This window comes from Acipenser ruthenus, chromosome 4 (assembly GCF_902713425.1).
Source record: "Acipenser ruthenus chromosome 4, fAciRut3.2 maternal haplotype, whole genome shotgun sequence".
Classification (NCBI taxonomy): Eukaryota; Metazoa; Chordata; class Actinopteri; order Acipenseriformes; family Acipenseridae; genus Acipenser; species Acipenser ruthenus.
Window position 1 is genome coordinate 623,968 of NC_081192.1, and position 16,033 is coordinate 640,000.

General features: G+C 41.2%; 1 protein-coding gene across 1 annotated transcript in view; it reads left to right on the plus strand.

The window, feature by feature from the left end:
- The first annotated feature begins 12,319 nt into the window (after positions 1 to 12,319).
- Positions 12,320 to 16,033, plus strand: part of LOC131733740 (uncharacterized) — a 4,732-nt gene continuing 1,018 nt past the window's right edge. The window contains exons 1-4 of the mRNA XM_059021226.1: positions 12,320 to 12,561; positions 12,653 to 12,704; positions 13,250 to 13,406; positions 13,966 to 16,033. The exon at positions 13,966 to 16,033 is cut by the window's right edge and continues 1,018 nt beyond it. Of these exons, the coding sequence (XP_058877209.1) occupies positions 14,199 to 15,107 (909 nt within the window). The 5' untranslated portion in view covers positions 12,320 to 12,561; positions 12,653 to 12,704; positions 13,250 to 13,406; positions 13,966 to 14,198 and the 3' untranslated portion in view covers positions 15,108 to 16,033. The remainder of the gene's footprint in view (positions 12,562 to 12,652; positions 12,705 to 13,249; positions 13,407 to 13,965) is intronic.

The window sequence follows — 16,033 nt, forward strand, 5'->3', positions numbered from 1 at the left end:
AGAAATCGACATGGTGCAGCCATCACAGATACACCCCTACACTAAAAACACCCCCTACTCCCTTACGAGAAATCGACGTGGTGCAGCCATCACAGATACACCCCTACACTAAAAACACCCCCTACTCCCTTACGAGAAATCGACATGGTGCAGCCATCACAGATACACCCCTACACTAAAAACACCCCCTACTCCCTTATGAGAAATCGACGTGGTGCAGCCATCACAGATACACCCCTACACTAAAAACACCCCCTACTCCCTTATGAGAAATCGATGTGGTGCAGCCATCACAGATACACCCCTACACTAAAAACACCCCCTACTCCCTTATGAGAAATCGACGTGGTGCAGCCATCACAGATATACCCCTACACTAAGAACACCCCCTACTCCCTTATGAGAAATCGACGTGGTGCAGCCATCACAGATACACCCCTACACTAAAAACACCCCCTACTCCCTTATGAGAAATCGACGTGGTGCAGCCATCACAGATACACCCCTACACTAAAAACACCCCCTACTCCCTTATGAGAAATCGACATGGTGCAGCCATCACAGATACACCCCTACACTAAAAACACCCCCTACTCCCTTACGAGAAATCGACGTGGTGCAGCCATCACAGATACACCCCTACACTAAAAACACCCCCTACTCCCTTACGAGAAATCGACGTGGTGCAGCCATCACAGATACACCCCTACACTAAAAACACCCCCTACTCCCTTATGAGAAATCAACATGGTGCAGCCATCACAGATACACCCCTACACTAAGAACACCCCCTACTCCCTTATGAGAAATCGACGTGGTGCAGCCATCACAGATACACCCCTACACTAAAAACACCCCCTACTCCCTTACGAGAAATCGACGTGGTGCAGCCATCACAGATACACCCCTACACTAAAAACACCCCCTACTCCCTTACGAGAAATCGACGTGGTGCAGCCATCACAGATACACCCCTACACTAAAAACACCCCCTACTCCCTTATGAGAAATCGACGTGGTGCAGCCATCACAGATACACCCCTACACTAAAAACACCCCCTACTCCCTTATGAGAAATCGACGTGGTGCAGCCATCACAGATACACCCCTACACTAAAAACACCCCCTACTCCCTTATGAGAAATCGACGTGGTGCAGCCATCACAGATACACCCCTACACTAAAAACACCCCCTACTCCCTTACGAGAAATCGACGTGGTGCAGCCATCACAGATACACCCCTACACTAAAAACACCCCCTACTCCCTTATGAGAAATCGACGTTGTGCAGCCATCACAGATACACCCCTACACTAAAAACACCCCCTACTCCCTTACGAGAAATCGACGTGGTGCAGCCATCACAGATACACCCCTACACTAAAAACACCCCCTACTCCCTTATGAGAAATCAACATGGTGCAGCCATCACAGATACACCCCTACACTAAGAACACCCCCTACTCCCTTATGAGAAATCGACGTGGTGCAGCCATCACAGATACACCCCTACACTAAAAACACCCCCTACTCCCTTACGAGAAATCGACGTGGTGCAGCCATCACAGATACACCCCTACACTAAAAACACCCCCTACTCCCTTACGAGAAATCGACGTGGTGCAGCCATCACAGATACACCCCTACACTAAAAACACCCCCTACTCCCTTATGAGAAATCGACGTGGTGCAGCCATCACAGATACACCCCTACACTAAAAACACCCCCTACTCCCTTATGAGAAATCGACGTGGTGCAGCCATCACAGATACACCCCTACACTAAAAACACCCCCTACTCCCTTATGAGAAATCGACGTTGTGCAGCCATCACAGATACACCCCTACACTAAAAACACCCCCTACTCCCTTACGAGAAATCGACGTGGTGCAGCCATCACAGATACACCCCTACACTAAAAACACCCCCTACTCCCTTATGAGAAATCAACATGGTGCAGCCATCACAGATACACCCCTACACTAAAAACACCACCTACTCCCTTACGAGAAATCGACGTGGTGCAGCCATCACAGATACACCCCTACACTAAAAACACCCCCTACTCCCTTATGAGAAATCGACGTGGTGCAGCCATCACAGATACACCCCTACACTAAAAACACCCCCTACTCCCTTATGAGAAATCGACGTGGTGCAGCCATCACAGATACACCCCTACACTAAAAACACCCCCTACTCCCTTATGAGAAATCGACGTGGTGCAGCCATCACAGATACACCCCTACACTAAAAACACCCCCTACTCCCTTATGAGAAATCGACGTGGTGCAGCCATCACAGATACACCCCTACACTAAAAACACCCCCTACTCCCTTATGAGAAATCGACGTGGTGCAGCCATCACAGATACACCCCTACACTAAAAACACCCCCTACTCCCTTATGAGAAATCGACGTGGTGCAGCCATCACAGATACACCCCTACACTAAAAACACCCCCTACTCCCTTATGAGAAATCGACGTGGTGCAGCCATCACAGATACACCCCTACACTAAAAACACCCCCTACTCCCTTATGAGAAATCGACATGGTGCAGCCATCACAGATACACCCCTACACTAAGAACACCCCCTACTCCCTTATGAGAAATCGACGTGGTGCAGCCATCACAGATACACCCCTACGCTAAAAACACCCCCTACTCCCTTATGAGAAATCGACGTGGTGCAGCCATCACAGATACACCCCTACGCTAAAAACACCCCCTACTCCCTTACGAGAAATCGACGTGGTGCAGCCATCACAGATACACCCCTACACTAAAAACACCCCCTACTCCCTTATGAGAAATCGACGTGGTGCAGCCATCACAGATACACCCCTACACTAAAAACACCCCCTACTCCCTTACGAGAAATCGATGTGGTGCAGCCATCACAGATACACCCCTACACTAAAAACACCCCCTACTCCCTTATGAGAAATCGACGTGGTGCAGCCATCACAGATACACCCCTACACTAAAAACACCCCCTACTCCCTTATGAGAAATCGACGTGGTGCAGCCATCACAGATACACCCCTACACTAAAAACACCCCCTACTCCCTTATGAGAAATCGACGTGGTGCAGCCATCACAGATACACCCCTACACTAAAAACACCCCCTACTCCCTTATGAGAAATCGACGTGGTGCAGCCATCACAGATACACCCCTACACTAAAAACACCCCCTACTCCCTTATGAGAAATCGACATGGTGCAGCCATCACAGATACACCCCTACACTAAGAACACCCCCTACTCCCTTATGAGAAATCGACGTGGTGCAGCCATCACAGATACACCCCTATACTAAAAACACCCCCTACTCCCTTATGAGAAATCGACGTGGTGCAGCCATCACAGATACACCCCTACACTAAAAACACCCCCTACTCCCTTATGAGAAATCGACGTGGTGCAGCCATCACAGATACACCCCTACACTAAAAACACCCCCTACTCCCTTATGAGAAATCGACATGGTGCAGCCATCACAGATACACCCCTACACTAAAAACACCCCCTACTCCCTTATGAGAAATCGACGTGGTGCAGCCATCACAGATACACCCCTACACTAAAAACACCCCCTACTCCCTTATGAGAAATCGACATGGTGCAGCCATCACAGATACACCCCTACACTAAAAACACCCCCTACTCCCTTACGAGAAATCGACGTGGTGCAGCCATCACAGATACACCCCTACACTAAAAACACCCCCTACTCCCTTATGAGAAATCGACGTGGTGCAGCCATCACAGATACACCCCTAGACTAAAAACACCCCCTACTCCCTTATGAGAAATCGACGTGGTGCAGCCATCACAGATACACCCCTACACTAAAAACACCCCCTACTCCCTTATGAGAAATCGACGTGGTGCAGCCATCACAGATACACCCCTACACTAAAAACACCCCCTACTCCCTTATGAGAAATCGACATGGTGCAGCCATCACAGATACACCCCTACACTAAGAACACCCCCTACTCCCTTATGAGAAATCGACGTGGTGCAGCCATCACAGATACACCCCTACACTAAAAACACCCCCTACTCCCTTATGAGAAATCGACGTGGTGCAGCCATCACAGATACACCCCTACACTAAAAACACCCCCTACTCCCTTATGAGAAATCGACGTGGTGCAGCCATCACAGATACACCCCTACACTAAAAACACCCCCTACTCCCTTATGAGAAATCGACGTGGTGCAGCCATCACAGATACACCCCTACACTAAAAACACCCCCTACTCCCTTATGAGAAATCGACATGGTGCAGCCATCACAGATACACCCCTACACTAAAAACACCCCCTACTCCCTTATGAGAAATCGACGTGGTGCAGCCATCACAGATACACCCCTACACTAAAAACACCCCCTACTCCCTTACGAGAAATCGACGTGGTGCAGCCATCACAGATACACCCCTAGACTAAAAACACCCCCTACTCCCTTATGAGAAATCGACGTGGTGCAGCCATCACAGATACACCCCTAGACTAAAAACACCCCCTACTCCCTTATGAGAAATCGACGTGGTGCAGCCATCACAGATACACCCCTACACTAAAAACACCCCCTACTCCCTTACGAGAAATCGACATGGTGCAGCCATCACAGATACACCCCTACACTAAAAACACCCCCTACTCCCTTATGAGAAATCGACATGGTGCAGCCATCACAGATGCCACATCATCAATATTCTTGTAAGGAGTTGTATGAAAGTGATGTAACTAATCTTCATTGAGAGTGCTGCAGAACTGTTAATTAGTTCATTAATAATAATAATAATAATAATAATAATAATAATAATAATAATAATAATAATAATAATAATAAAGAATCGTTGTGGGGATGTTACATGGTAAAAACAGGGGTGTTGCACACCACCCCAACACTCCCTGCAACGTCCATGACAGGCTGCCCCTTGGAAGAGGGGTTCTGTTTCGAGTCTCACTGGCATGCAGTGGAAGAGGGTGTTCAGCATTTTCAAGAACAAGATGCATATCCTTATTTTTAAGTAAAGCAATATACTGCAGTTGTGTTTTTATCTTTTCAGATTTTGATAAATGGTTTCTTAACAAATTATATATATATATATATATATATATATATATATATATATATATATATATAAAAAGTAATTGCAATGAAAATGTATATGTCCAAAAGATTTGGAGCTTTTAAAAACAAACAAAAAAAAAGTTTTTCAAGTTACAAAATAAAAAATAAAACAGCAACTATACTTAAAATGTATTGATGTGTATTCATAATTTGGTGGGTTTTTTGTAATTTACAGTTTGGATTAGAGAATCTTTGACGATTGCTATTCCTGTAGAATTTAGACGCAGCTTTCCCATTTTGCCATGTACTGTAGAGAGTGCCAGACGTTTATGAGCATGTGGCTGCACTGGAAGGGTGGGATTATTTCCCTTCCGTCTCCTCCATTCTTACTTGGCTCTTGGATTTATTCTTCCCATTCTTCCCTAATTTGGTAAATCACAGGCTTCTGACAAAGATTTGCACACATTGATATCACTGTGCACATCCGTAGCCTTCTGCTTCATCCCATTATTATAAACAAGGGGATTAATCACTCCTCAGAATTAAACAACAGGTCCCTGAGAATGAAGTGCAACACTGTGCAGCACTGGCGTGTGCATGATCTCACCAACATCCTGCATGAGTGCTGTCCTGTTCCTCCTCACATAAATACCATATTCCTTCGATTTCTAACCATTTTTTTCTTCTCAAAAATATCCTGCGTCTTAAATTCGAGTACAGTATAGTGATGCGTGTATTAAAATCACCAACAAAAGACACGACTACCCGAGTACACAAGCAGCAACGTGACTGACTGCCGAGAAAAGACAACAAAGACGTCTGCCCGAATACACAAGTAGCAACGTGACACTGCTGAGAAAAGACAAACAAAGAAGACCACCTAGGCTTAGTAAAATGTAAACAGACAGCACAAGATATTCTGTATTGGCCTGGGATATCCAAGCAGATTGAAGATATAGTTTCACAATGTGCTGTTTGCAACACAAACAACAAAAACAACAATCCTAAAGAACCCCTGCTACCCCATGACATACCGGACAGACCTCTTTCAGTCTGACAGATCTGATTAGGTGTTATGTGTGGATTATTATTCTAAATTCACAGAAATATCAAAACTCAGTGAGACTACAAGCGAGACCATTATCACAGCCATGAAGTCAATGGCGGTGTTTACATGCAAGTTTTAATCTCTCTACTATAGTGCATTCATGACGTGTCACGCGCAAATGATGCATGATTGTGCTCGTTCCAAAAGTGCATGGCAAAAAAAGTGTGTGACTTAAGTGTCATTACACTTTGGTAAAGCACGGTAAAGTGCGCACTAATTGGCCTAATTAGTCCCATAGCAACAAACTCCACAGTCGTGCAAAATACTTAACGATAGACTTTCATGAAATAACACGATACCTCCTCCACTTCTCCTATGTAAAAGAACACTCTTCTCTGGGATACAGTCTTTCTGTCCTCCTCTGTAGCATAAGTAACATTTTCCTCATCCCAGTCTTACTAATACAAATCAGTTAAATATCCATCCTTCCATTACACCGTGTAACAATTTTTTTATTTTTTTTTGTTCCTGGGTAGTAAGTGTTATTTCCTAATTGCTTATGCCTCAAAAGTATAGAAAATGGCTATTATTCCCCACAAACTTTGCTTTTGTGACCAGGACAGTGATATTTTGAAATTTACCTATTTTCCAGAACATTCCAGATAGATTCAGTGCTGAGTAAACTTGGAGTAACTTCTAGAACTTTCTAGAACTTTCCAGTAATATAAATAGTAGTATAAATACAGGGGCCTTAAGCCCACTAGTTCAGTATAGTTCCAGCTGCCTAAGTGGATACATATCTGCACTTTTCTGAGATGGCATCAAGGTCATAGGAGACTTAAAAATGGTGGCATTCCTGATGGGTCTCCAAGGCAGTTTTACCAAGTTTCCCTGCTATCTTTGCCTTTGGGACAGCAGGGACACCAAGGCGCACTACCACAGGCGGGACTGGCCACAGCGGACCGAGTTCTCTGTGGGGAGGAACAACGTCAAGTGGGAGCCACTGGTGGACCCCCGGAAGGTGCTGATGCCACCACTGCACATCAAATTGGGCCTTATGAAACAATTTGTCAGAGCTCTAGATAAGGAGTCGGCAGCCTTCAAGTACCTTCAAGACTTCTTCCCTAAGCTGTCTGAGGCAAAGGTCAAAGCCGGTGTCTTCATCGGACCACAGATAAAGAAGATCCTGGAGTGCAATGAATTCCCCAAGAAGCTCACTAGTAAGGAGAAAGCGGCTTGGAACAGCTTTGTCGCAGTGGTTTGGGGCTTCCTGGGCAATCACAAGGCCGAAAACTATGTGGAGCTGGTTGAGACTCTGGTGAAGAACTACGGCACAATGGGCTGTAGGATGTCCCTCAAAGTCCATATCCTTGATGCTCATCTTGATAAATTCAAGGAGAACATGGGAGCGTACTCGGAGGAGCAAGGCGAGCGCTTCCACCAGGATATACTGGACTTTGAACGCCGCTACCAAGGACAGTATAACGAGAACTTGATGGGAGACTACATTTGGGGGCTGATTCGTGAAAGTGATTTACAGTATAATCGTAAATCTAAAAAAACTACTCACTTCTAAATCTTTTGTAGTCATTTTTGTATTACTTTAGTATAAATACATGTTAATTTGGATTCATATGTTGTTTTTTTCTGACTTTATGTGAACGAAAAGACACAAATTTGCTTCTTTCTGTCCAGCTCAGTGTTACCTACAGTACAGCATGCTTCTTTCTGTCTAGCTCAGTGTTACCTACAGTACAGCATGCTTCTTTCTGTCTAGTTCAGTGTTACCTACAGTACAGCATGCTTCTTTCTGTCTAGCTCAGTGTTACCTACAGTACAGCATGCTTCTTTCTGTCTAGTTCAGTGTTACCTACAGTACAGCATGCTTCTTTCTGTCTAGCTCAGTGTTACCTACAGTACAGCATGCTTCTTTCTGTCTAGCTCAGTGTTACCTACAGTACAGCATGCTTCTTTCTGTCCAGCTCAGTGTTACCTACAGGACAGCATGCTTCTTTCTGTCTAGCTCAGTGTTACCTACAGAACAGCATGCTTCTTCTTGTCCAGCTCAGTGTTACCTACAGTACAGCATGCTTCTTTCTGTCCAGCTCAGTGTTACCTACAGTACAGCATGCTTCTTTCTGTCCAGCTCAGTGTTACCTACAGGACAGCATGCTTCTTTCTGTCTAGCTCAGTGTTACCTACAGAACAGCATGCTTCTTTCTGTCTAGTTCAGTGTTACCTACAGTACAGCATGCTTCTTTCTGTCTAGCTCAGTGTATGAAAGGTAAAGTAGACTGATGTAAATAAAGAGTGACCCTGCACCACTGTGTTATTGTAAGGAACTTGCCAGCCACTGACTGTTAAAAACAATTATTGTAAATATTTTTATTGTAAAGAAAAACAGGGAACTATAAAGATTTCTCAAGGATAAGAATGTGTTTACAAAATGTTTTATTAATACCACATGTTAAGGGTTTGAAAGATATTCACTGGGTGAATAAACTGTAAAGAAATATTGTCTACCTCTAACAGACAGCTGTGTTAAATGCGCTCAGGCCAAGGTAAATAAATGTAGTCATAGTTCAAGCAAAGTGTTTGTTTTTTAACATGAGAAACTGTAGAAGGTATCATCAGTTAATTAGGTTAAAGATGCTTTTATCTCAACCCCATTTAGGGTCTGCTGTACTCAATTATGAACAAATTCATAAAAAAGATGTCAAATGTGCTGATGTTATGAAGTGGCCCTGATTGACTGCCAAGTGAGCTGAAATGCATGCGGTGCACAGCCTCTCCACATGAAGTCCACCCTTGTTCTGTAGATGAAATGCATGCGGTACACAGTCTCTCCACATGAAGTCCACCCTTGTTCTGTAGATGAAATGCATGCGGTGCACAGCCTCTCCACACGAAGTCTACCCTTGTTCTGTAGATGAAATGCATGCGGTGCACAGCCTCTCCACATGAAGTCCACCCTTGTTCTGTGATGAAATGCATGCGGTACACAGTCTCTCCACATGAAGTCCACCCTTGTTCTGTGATGAAATGCATGCGGTACACAGTCTCTCCACATGAAGTCCACCCTTGTTCTGTAGATGAAATGCATGCGGTACACAGTCTCTCCACATGAAGTCCACCCTTGTTCTGTAGATGAAATGCATGCGGTGCACAGCCTCTCCACACGAAGTCCACCCTTGTTCTGTAGATGAAATGCATGCGGTGCACAGCCTCTCCACATGAAGTCCACCCTTGTTCTGTGATGAAATGCATGCGGTGCACAGCCTCTCCACATGAAGTCCACCCTTGTTCTGTGATGAAATGCATGCGGTACACAGTCTCTCCACATGAAGTCCACTCTTGTTCTGTAGATGAAATGCATGCGGTACACAGTCTCTCCACATGAAGTCCACCCTTGTTCTGTAGCTGAAATGTATGCGGTGCACAGCCTCTCCACATGAAGTCCACCCTTGTTCTGTAGATGAAATGCATGCGGTGCACAGCCTCTCCACATGAAGTCCACCCTTGTTCTGTGATGAAATGCATGCGGTGCACAGCCTCTCCACATGAAGTCCACCCTTGTTCTGTAGATGAAATGCATGCGGTGCACAGCCTCTCCACACGAAGTCTACCCTTGTTCTGTAGATGAAATGCATGCGGTGCACAGCCTCTCCACATGAAGTCCACTCTTGTTCTGTAGATGAAATGCATGCGGTGCACAGCCTCTCCACATGAAGTCCACTCTTGTTCTGTAGATGACCAACAGTTTGAATCAATGTTACTAATAATGATTATTTATAAAGCTTTGTTTCAGGTACATTTTTACACTGTCAGGATAGTTAATCTCATCTGGTCTCCTTTAGTCATAAAACACACATTTGACAGTTCTTTAAAACTGTGAACTAGACATTAAAAATAGCAGCAAAATTACCCCCGCTCTCTTTATAATAGGAAATGGCACGTTGAAATAACCAGATAAAATCACAACTATTATAGAAACCACACTGAACTGGGTCGTACATTTGTGGTTTTTTTAAAACTTCCAGTGATGTCTTTCTCAAGTTGTTCTGATGTGGTTTTGGTTGTTGCTACATCAAGAAAAGAGGTAGCAGACAGGGGATTTCCATTTTATTTCCAGAAAACCAGATAAGATGTTTCAGGAAGTAGGACTGCATCAGCGCATATTTTAGACTGGCGCTCCTTGGTTTTATCTGAGCGGGTCTTGTCACTTTTATTACTTTTGTCTTTCTGCCCTACCTCCATAACCATATCTTTTCCATTGTCAAACATTTTCATTTGTAACTTCGTGGCCTCTGCTGGATTTAAGTCCGCCTCTCTTGAAAAAGACGTACGCATACCTTATTGAATTGTATTCCTATTACTATTTCGTTTCATGGAGTTACACAGCACGCCAAAGTCACAAGACTGGCTTTAAAGCTGCAAATCAGTTCTGTAGCGTTCAAACGGTTCATCGTCTTTCTGCAATCCGATTCTGAACACAAGGTTTTGTAGATATTCATTTTTTCTTGGTGTGCAATACGATTCAATTTTTTTCCAAGACAGCCGCGCACTTGTCATTTTCTCCTTCTGTTAGTCAGAAGCAACGCTATCTTTTGCTTTTTTCCTCTGTGCCAATCGCCAAAATATACAGTTCAAAACTCTGTTTGAAAGCTTTCCAGTTCTCATGGACATTTATGGACATTGTCAGTTCGGCTGGTTGCCTTATCGCATTCATTCTTTATTATTACCCATACGGAACAAACATATATTTTAAATATATTTTCTAAATTGTAAAATACATATATTTTTCCAAAATCTTTTATGATGTTAAAATCAATATATTATCATGATATTTTATATATTTTTCATATACCAAAATTGGCCCCTTTTTGGTATATGAAAAATACATTGTAAAATACATGTTTCATATAAAAATACTGTCATTGTAAATATATATAAAATATTTTTAAAATGTATGAAATATATATAAAATGTTATAAATTTTATACAGTTATAATATATGCAGAGATATATTACTTTTCTGTGGTACAGTTCATATTTATATAGTACTACAAATATAAATAAAATGCATATTTTATATAGTATAAATATAAAAAATGCATATACTATTTATATGTTACCTAGTAGTACAATATATTATTATATAATGTATCCAAAATGTATATTTAATATAATTTTAATGTATGTATTAAACACTATTTGTATATGGGGCAGCAGTGTGGAGTAGTGGTTAGGGCTCTGGACTCTGGACTGGAGGGTTGTGGGTTCAATCCCCAGTGGGGGACACTGCTGTTGTACCCTTGAGCAAGGTACTTTACCTAGATTGCTCTAGTAAAAACCCAACTGTATAAATGGGTAATTGTATGTAAAATAATGTGATATCTGTATAATGTGAAATAATGTATAATGTGATATCTTGTAACAATTGTAAGTTGCCCTGGATAAGGGCGTCTGCTAAGAAATAAATAATAATAATAATATGTTACATATATATTTTTAACAGGTTAATATCATTAATACTTTTAAAAGGTATATTACATGTATCCATTACATTGTGAACTAATATAAGTAAAATGCAAACTTTGTGTGTTTGAAATACATTGCATACAATTTTAAATATATAAAATAAAACATTTTTCCATGACAAGATACATGTAATATATTTTTTTACATATTTAAGCAAAAAAGACTAATAAATGATCCTACAAAGTATGTGCATTTGTACAAATATGACTCAACAACAGGCAATAACGTGGATATTTTTTATTCTCTCAGATCTGTGTTTATTCCACTTACAATAATGTGCATGACAGAAAGGATAATTCACCAAAAACATACATGAATAGATCCTAAATCAGAACACAGAAACATTTAGAAAGTTGTGAAACCTTTCTAACAACGATGGGAATTAAGCTGCATAAAACACTCTAATGATACAGACTATGAGCCAAATCTTACAAGACCCACTACTCTATTTAACCAGCAAATACATTGCAACTGTCCGATCTTCCTCTTCGAGTTCAAACCGTATTCAACGGTAAATGATCGAAACACGTTTTGAACTGTGGCGGTCATTTGCATACTCTCGAGCCTCTTCTCGCGAGTCCTGTTGCCAGATCAGTTCGCTCCCAATTACAAAAAACCCACAGGTAGATTTTTTTATTGCGAACACATTCCATTTGGCAATGCTATGGCATTGGGCTACTTTTTTCAATTTTTGATACAGTCAGACAATAATAAAGATTAATACGAGTAGCAGATTAAACTAATTATTACGTGTGCGTGTGTGTAAAATGGAAGAAAAAGAAAATATTCCTCCAGTTTTCCTGTACAAACGGTAGTAACGTTGTGGAACTGGAGGTATCCCGAAGAGAACAAAATCAAGAATGAAAAGAAAGCTGTAAGTATTACTTAAACACATATTTTATGTGGTATATTTTTGTTATTTCAGAGTTTTGTATTGTTTTTCTAACTTAAAACATTCCCTAAAGCTCACAGGAATGCAGACAGCTGGAAAAAAAACGAAAGGAATCGGACACAGAGGTAAGCAGCAACATTGTATTATTAGAAAATGTAACCAGATCGAGATTATATATATATATATATATATATGTATATAGTCTAATCATAGGGAAGAAAGCGAAAAGGTATTTGTTTTAGCAAAGCCAAAGGTGGAGCTGTACAAAATCATGTAAATTCTGAGATTGTGGCACCTGTTGGCAATCAACAGGGTTTAATCTATAATCTTAAGGTTTTCTGGACATACTTTATTTAAAATAAAAATAAGGGTGCAGTGAAAAAGGTCCTAAATAACAAGGGTATTTAATCAAGAGTAATTATTATGTAAAGGGGGGTGATGCCATGATAAGTATGGTGAATTGTGATTTTGCCAAAATATCAATTACAATTCACCTACAACCTATCTGGCACCTCCCACCTTAATATGCAGTTATTCAATTTGTACACACTTATTTTTTGGTGATATTTAGTAAAATTAAGAAATAATTTATATTGTTTTGTTAAGTAATGCAAATTAAACAGTAAGATATGTTTACACTGTGCATTCCGCTTTACAATTGTTTTTACAGGGAACACCTGTATCTGAACAAGTCACTGCCACTGAGATATTGGCTTGTCCAGAGGAGAGACTTCTTTTTAAGACCAACACAAACTTGGAAGGGGGGTTTGACACAGTAAAGGGATATCTTTCAAGACCCACTGCACAGCCTCACAGAACAGAAGAGGGTATGTCAAGACCCTGTGCATGCTCTGAGATGTATGCTCAGGAAGAGGAACCACCAGAGAAGATAATCCAAACTGTGAAATAGAGGCACGTGTTTTCACACACAACACATATGGCCAGTCTGAAAATGATGCCCAGTCACCATGTAATGCTGTTATGGTACATAAAATGCACAGACCCAAACATTTAAGGCCTCCTACTTGGATGATTCAGTATGTGATTATCTAATGATACAATTAGCCCCTCTTAAGATATGTAAAATTCTGTAACAAACAAGGTATCTTGAAATTGCACTTTCAGTACATTCATTTATTGACCTAGAATAGCTAATGATTGCATCCTCTAAAACATAACATTTTAAATGAGCAAGGTGCCTCATGAATTAAGCATTTATCTCAAAATGTTAAATTTGTCAATTTAGATTGGACATTACTTTCAATTATAATATGCTAATGCTGGTGTTACATTTAAAGTATTAATATTGCAACATTTTTCTGTCATGTAAAGCCTGTAATGGAGTTACAAGAAATAACTCTTATTCCCCTCTTATTTTCTCTGCAGGATGAGACATCTTCGAATGCAATATCGTCCACTGACCAGAACTACCTCCTTCTTTTAGCTCTTAAAACTAAACATCAGCTCACTAATGAAGCCCTGGAAGACATTTTAAAACTATTAAATCACATTGGTGGTGATGACACAGTACCAGTTACAAGTACCAGTACTATTTTGAAAAGTACTTTTCAGACTGTAAAGGGATAATAGATATTTATTTAATCTGCGAAACATGTGAAATGCTTCTAGGGAACAAAGCTACTTCTGGAAATTGTAGTTTTTGTGGGAAAAAATGGGTGGCTAGTCACAACATAAGCAAAGGGCAATTTTTCTTCTATATGCCACTCAAAAGTCAAATAAAAGCACTTCTAAATGACATTAGTGTACAGAAACATTTGGATTTTCTCAAAGAAAGATCAACAACCGGCAATTACAGTGACATTCAGGATGGAACTTTGTATGAAAAAGTTTTAAACAGTTCTCCTTCCAACACTTTATCAGTGAATTTCGGATGTGATGGTGTTCCAGTCTTTAAGTCCTCCCACTATAGTGTTTGGCCTGTATTATGTGTTCTGAATGAACTTCCTCCAGTGGAAAGATTGAAACATGTGCTTATGGCTTCTCTCTGGTTTGGTAGCAAAAACCCAGATATGAATCTATATCTTCAGCCATTTGTTAATGAATGTCAGGACTTAATGCAGAGTGGGGTTGACTGGGAGAATGCAGTAACGCAAGAGAAGATCAATTCTAAAGTTGTGTGCACTGTAGCTATTTGTGACTCTGTTGCCAGACCACTTTTGCAGAATATGATGCAGTTCAATGGCCTACATGGATGTGGGTTTTGTACAGATCCTGGTACAAATGTACCAAAAGGCAGAGGGGTGACTAGGGCATACCCTTACAAGAAAGATTTTATACTGAGGAGCAGTACTGAAACCATAGAACAAGCAGAGCATGCTTTTCAGAATAAGAAAACTGTATGTGGTGTGAAAGGATCTAGTATTCTTATGTGTATCCCTAACTTTGACATTATCAATGGGTTTATTCCTGACTACATGCACTGTGCACTTCTGGGTGTTGCCAGACAAATGATGAGGTTGTGGGTGGAATCAAAGTACCACAGATACCCATTTTATCATGGTACATAGGTAGAGCGTATAGATTCCAGACTCCTTCCTATTAAACCACCATCAAATATATCCCGCATACCACGCTCAGTCACTCAGTACAAGTTTTGGAAAGCGCATGAATGGTTTGCTTGGCTTGTCTTCTACAGTGTTCCAGTGTTAAAAGGAATTTTGCAAGAAAAATATTTCTTACACTGGTGTTTGTTTGTTGAAGGTATTGCAATCTTAACCAGTCAGAGCATTAGTGAGGAACAGCTATACCACTGTGAACGGGTATTCATTCATTTTGTAGTCCTGACTGAAAAGCTGTATGGTACAGAGCATGTGAGTTACAATGTTCACTGTACATTGCATCTTGTGAAAAGTGTACGGGACTGGGGCCATTATGGGCACACTCTGCTTTCCTTTATGAGTCATACAATGGACATTTGCTTGACATGGTTAAAGGCACTCGGGCGGTTCCACTGCAAATGTGTCGTAAGTTTCTGATGGAACAATCGCTTAAGATGTTTAAAGAAAAGTTGCATAACATGCCAGCTGAAAAGTTGTTTCTTTCATTCTGCTGTAAACAAACGCCAATTTCAGGGAGCTGATGAAGTAGACAACATTACTGTGCTTGGTACACCAAAAAGAAAAAAACTGGAAAGGAAGTACTACCATGCTTTACACAGTGTTGCAGAACAGGTACCATCTGGTTTATATTTTAAGCAGTATGACAGAATAATTGTGAATGGTGAGAATTCACTCTGAACAATATGGCAAACTGAAAAAGAGGAATAGTTTCACAGTTTCTCTCAGAGATGGGAATTTTTTCAAAATAGAGACATTTGCTGTTGTCAATCTTGGGAATGGAGAGAAATGTTATGCAATTGGAAGGTACATGACTGTAATCCGAAACAGTTTCTGCAATGATGATGTATCACGCATAACTTTGAGCCATATAAAAC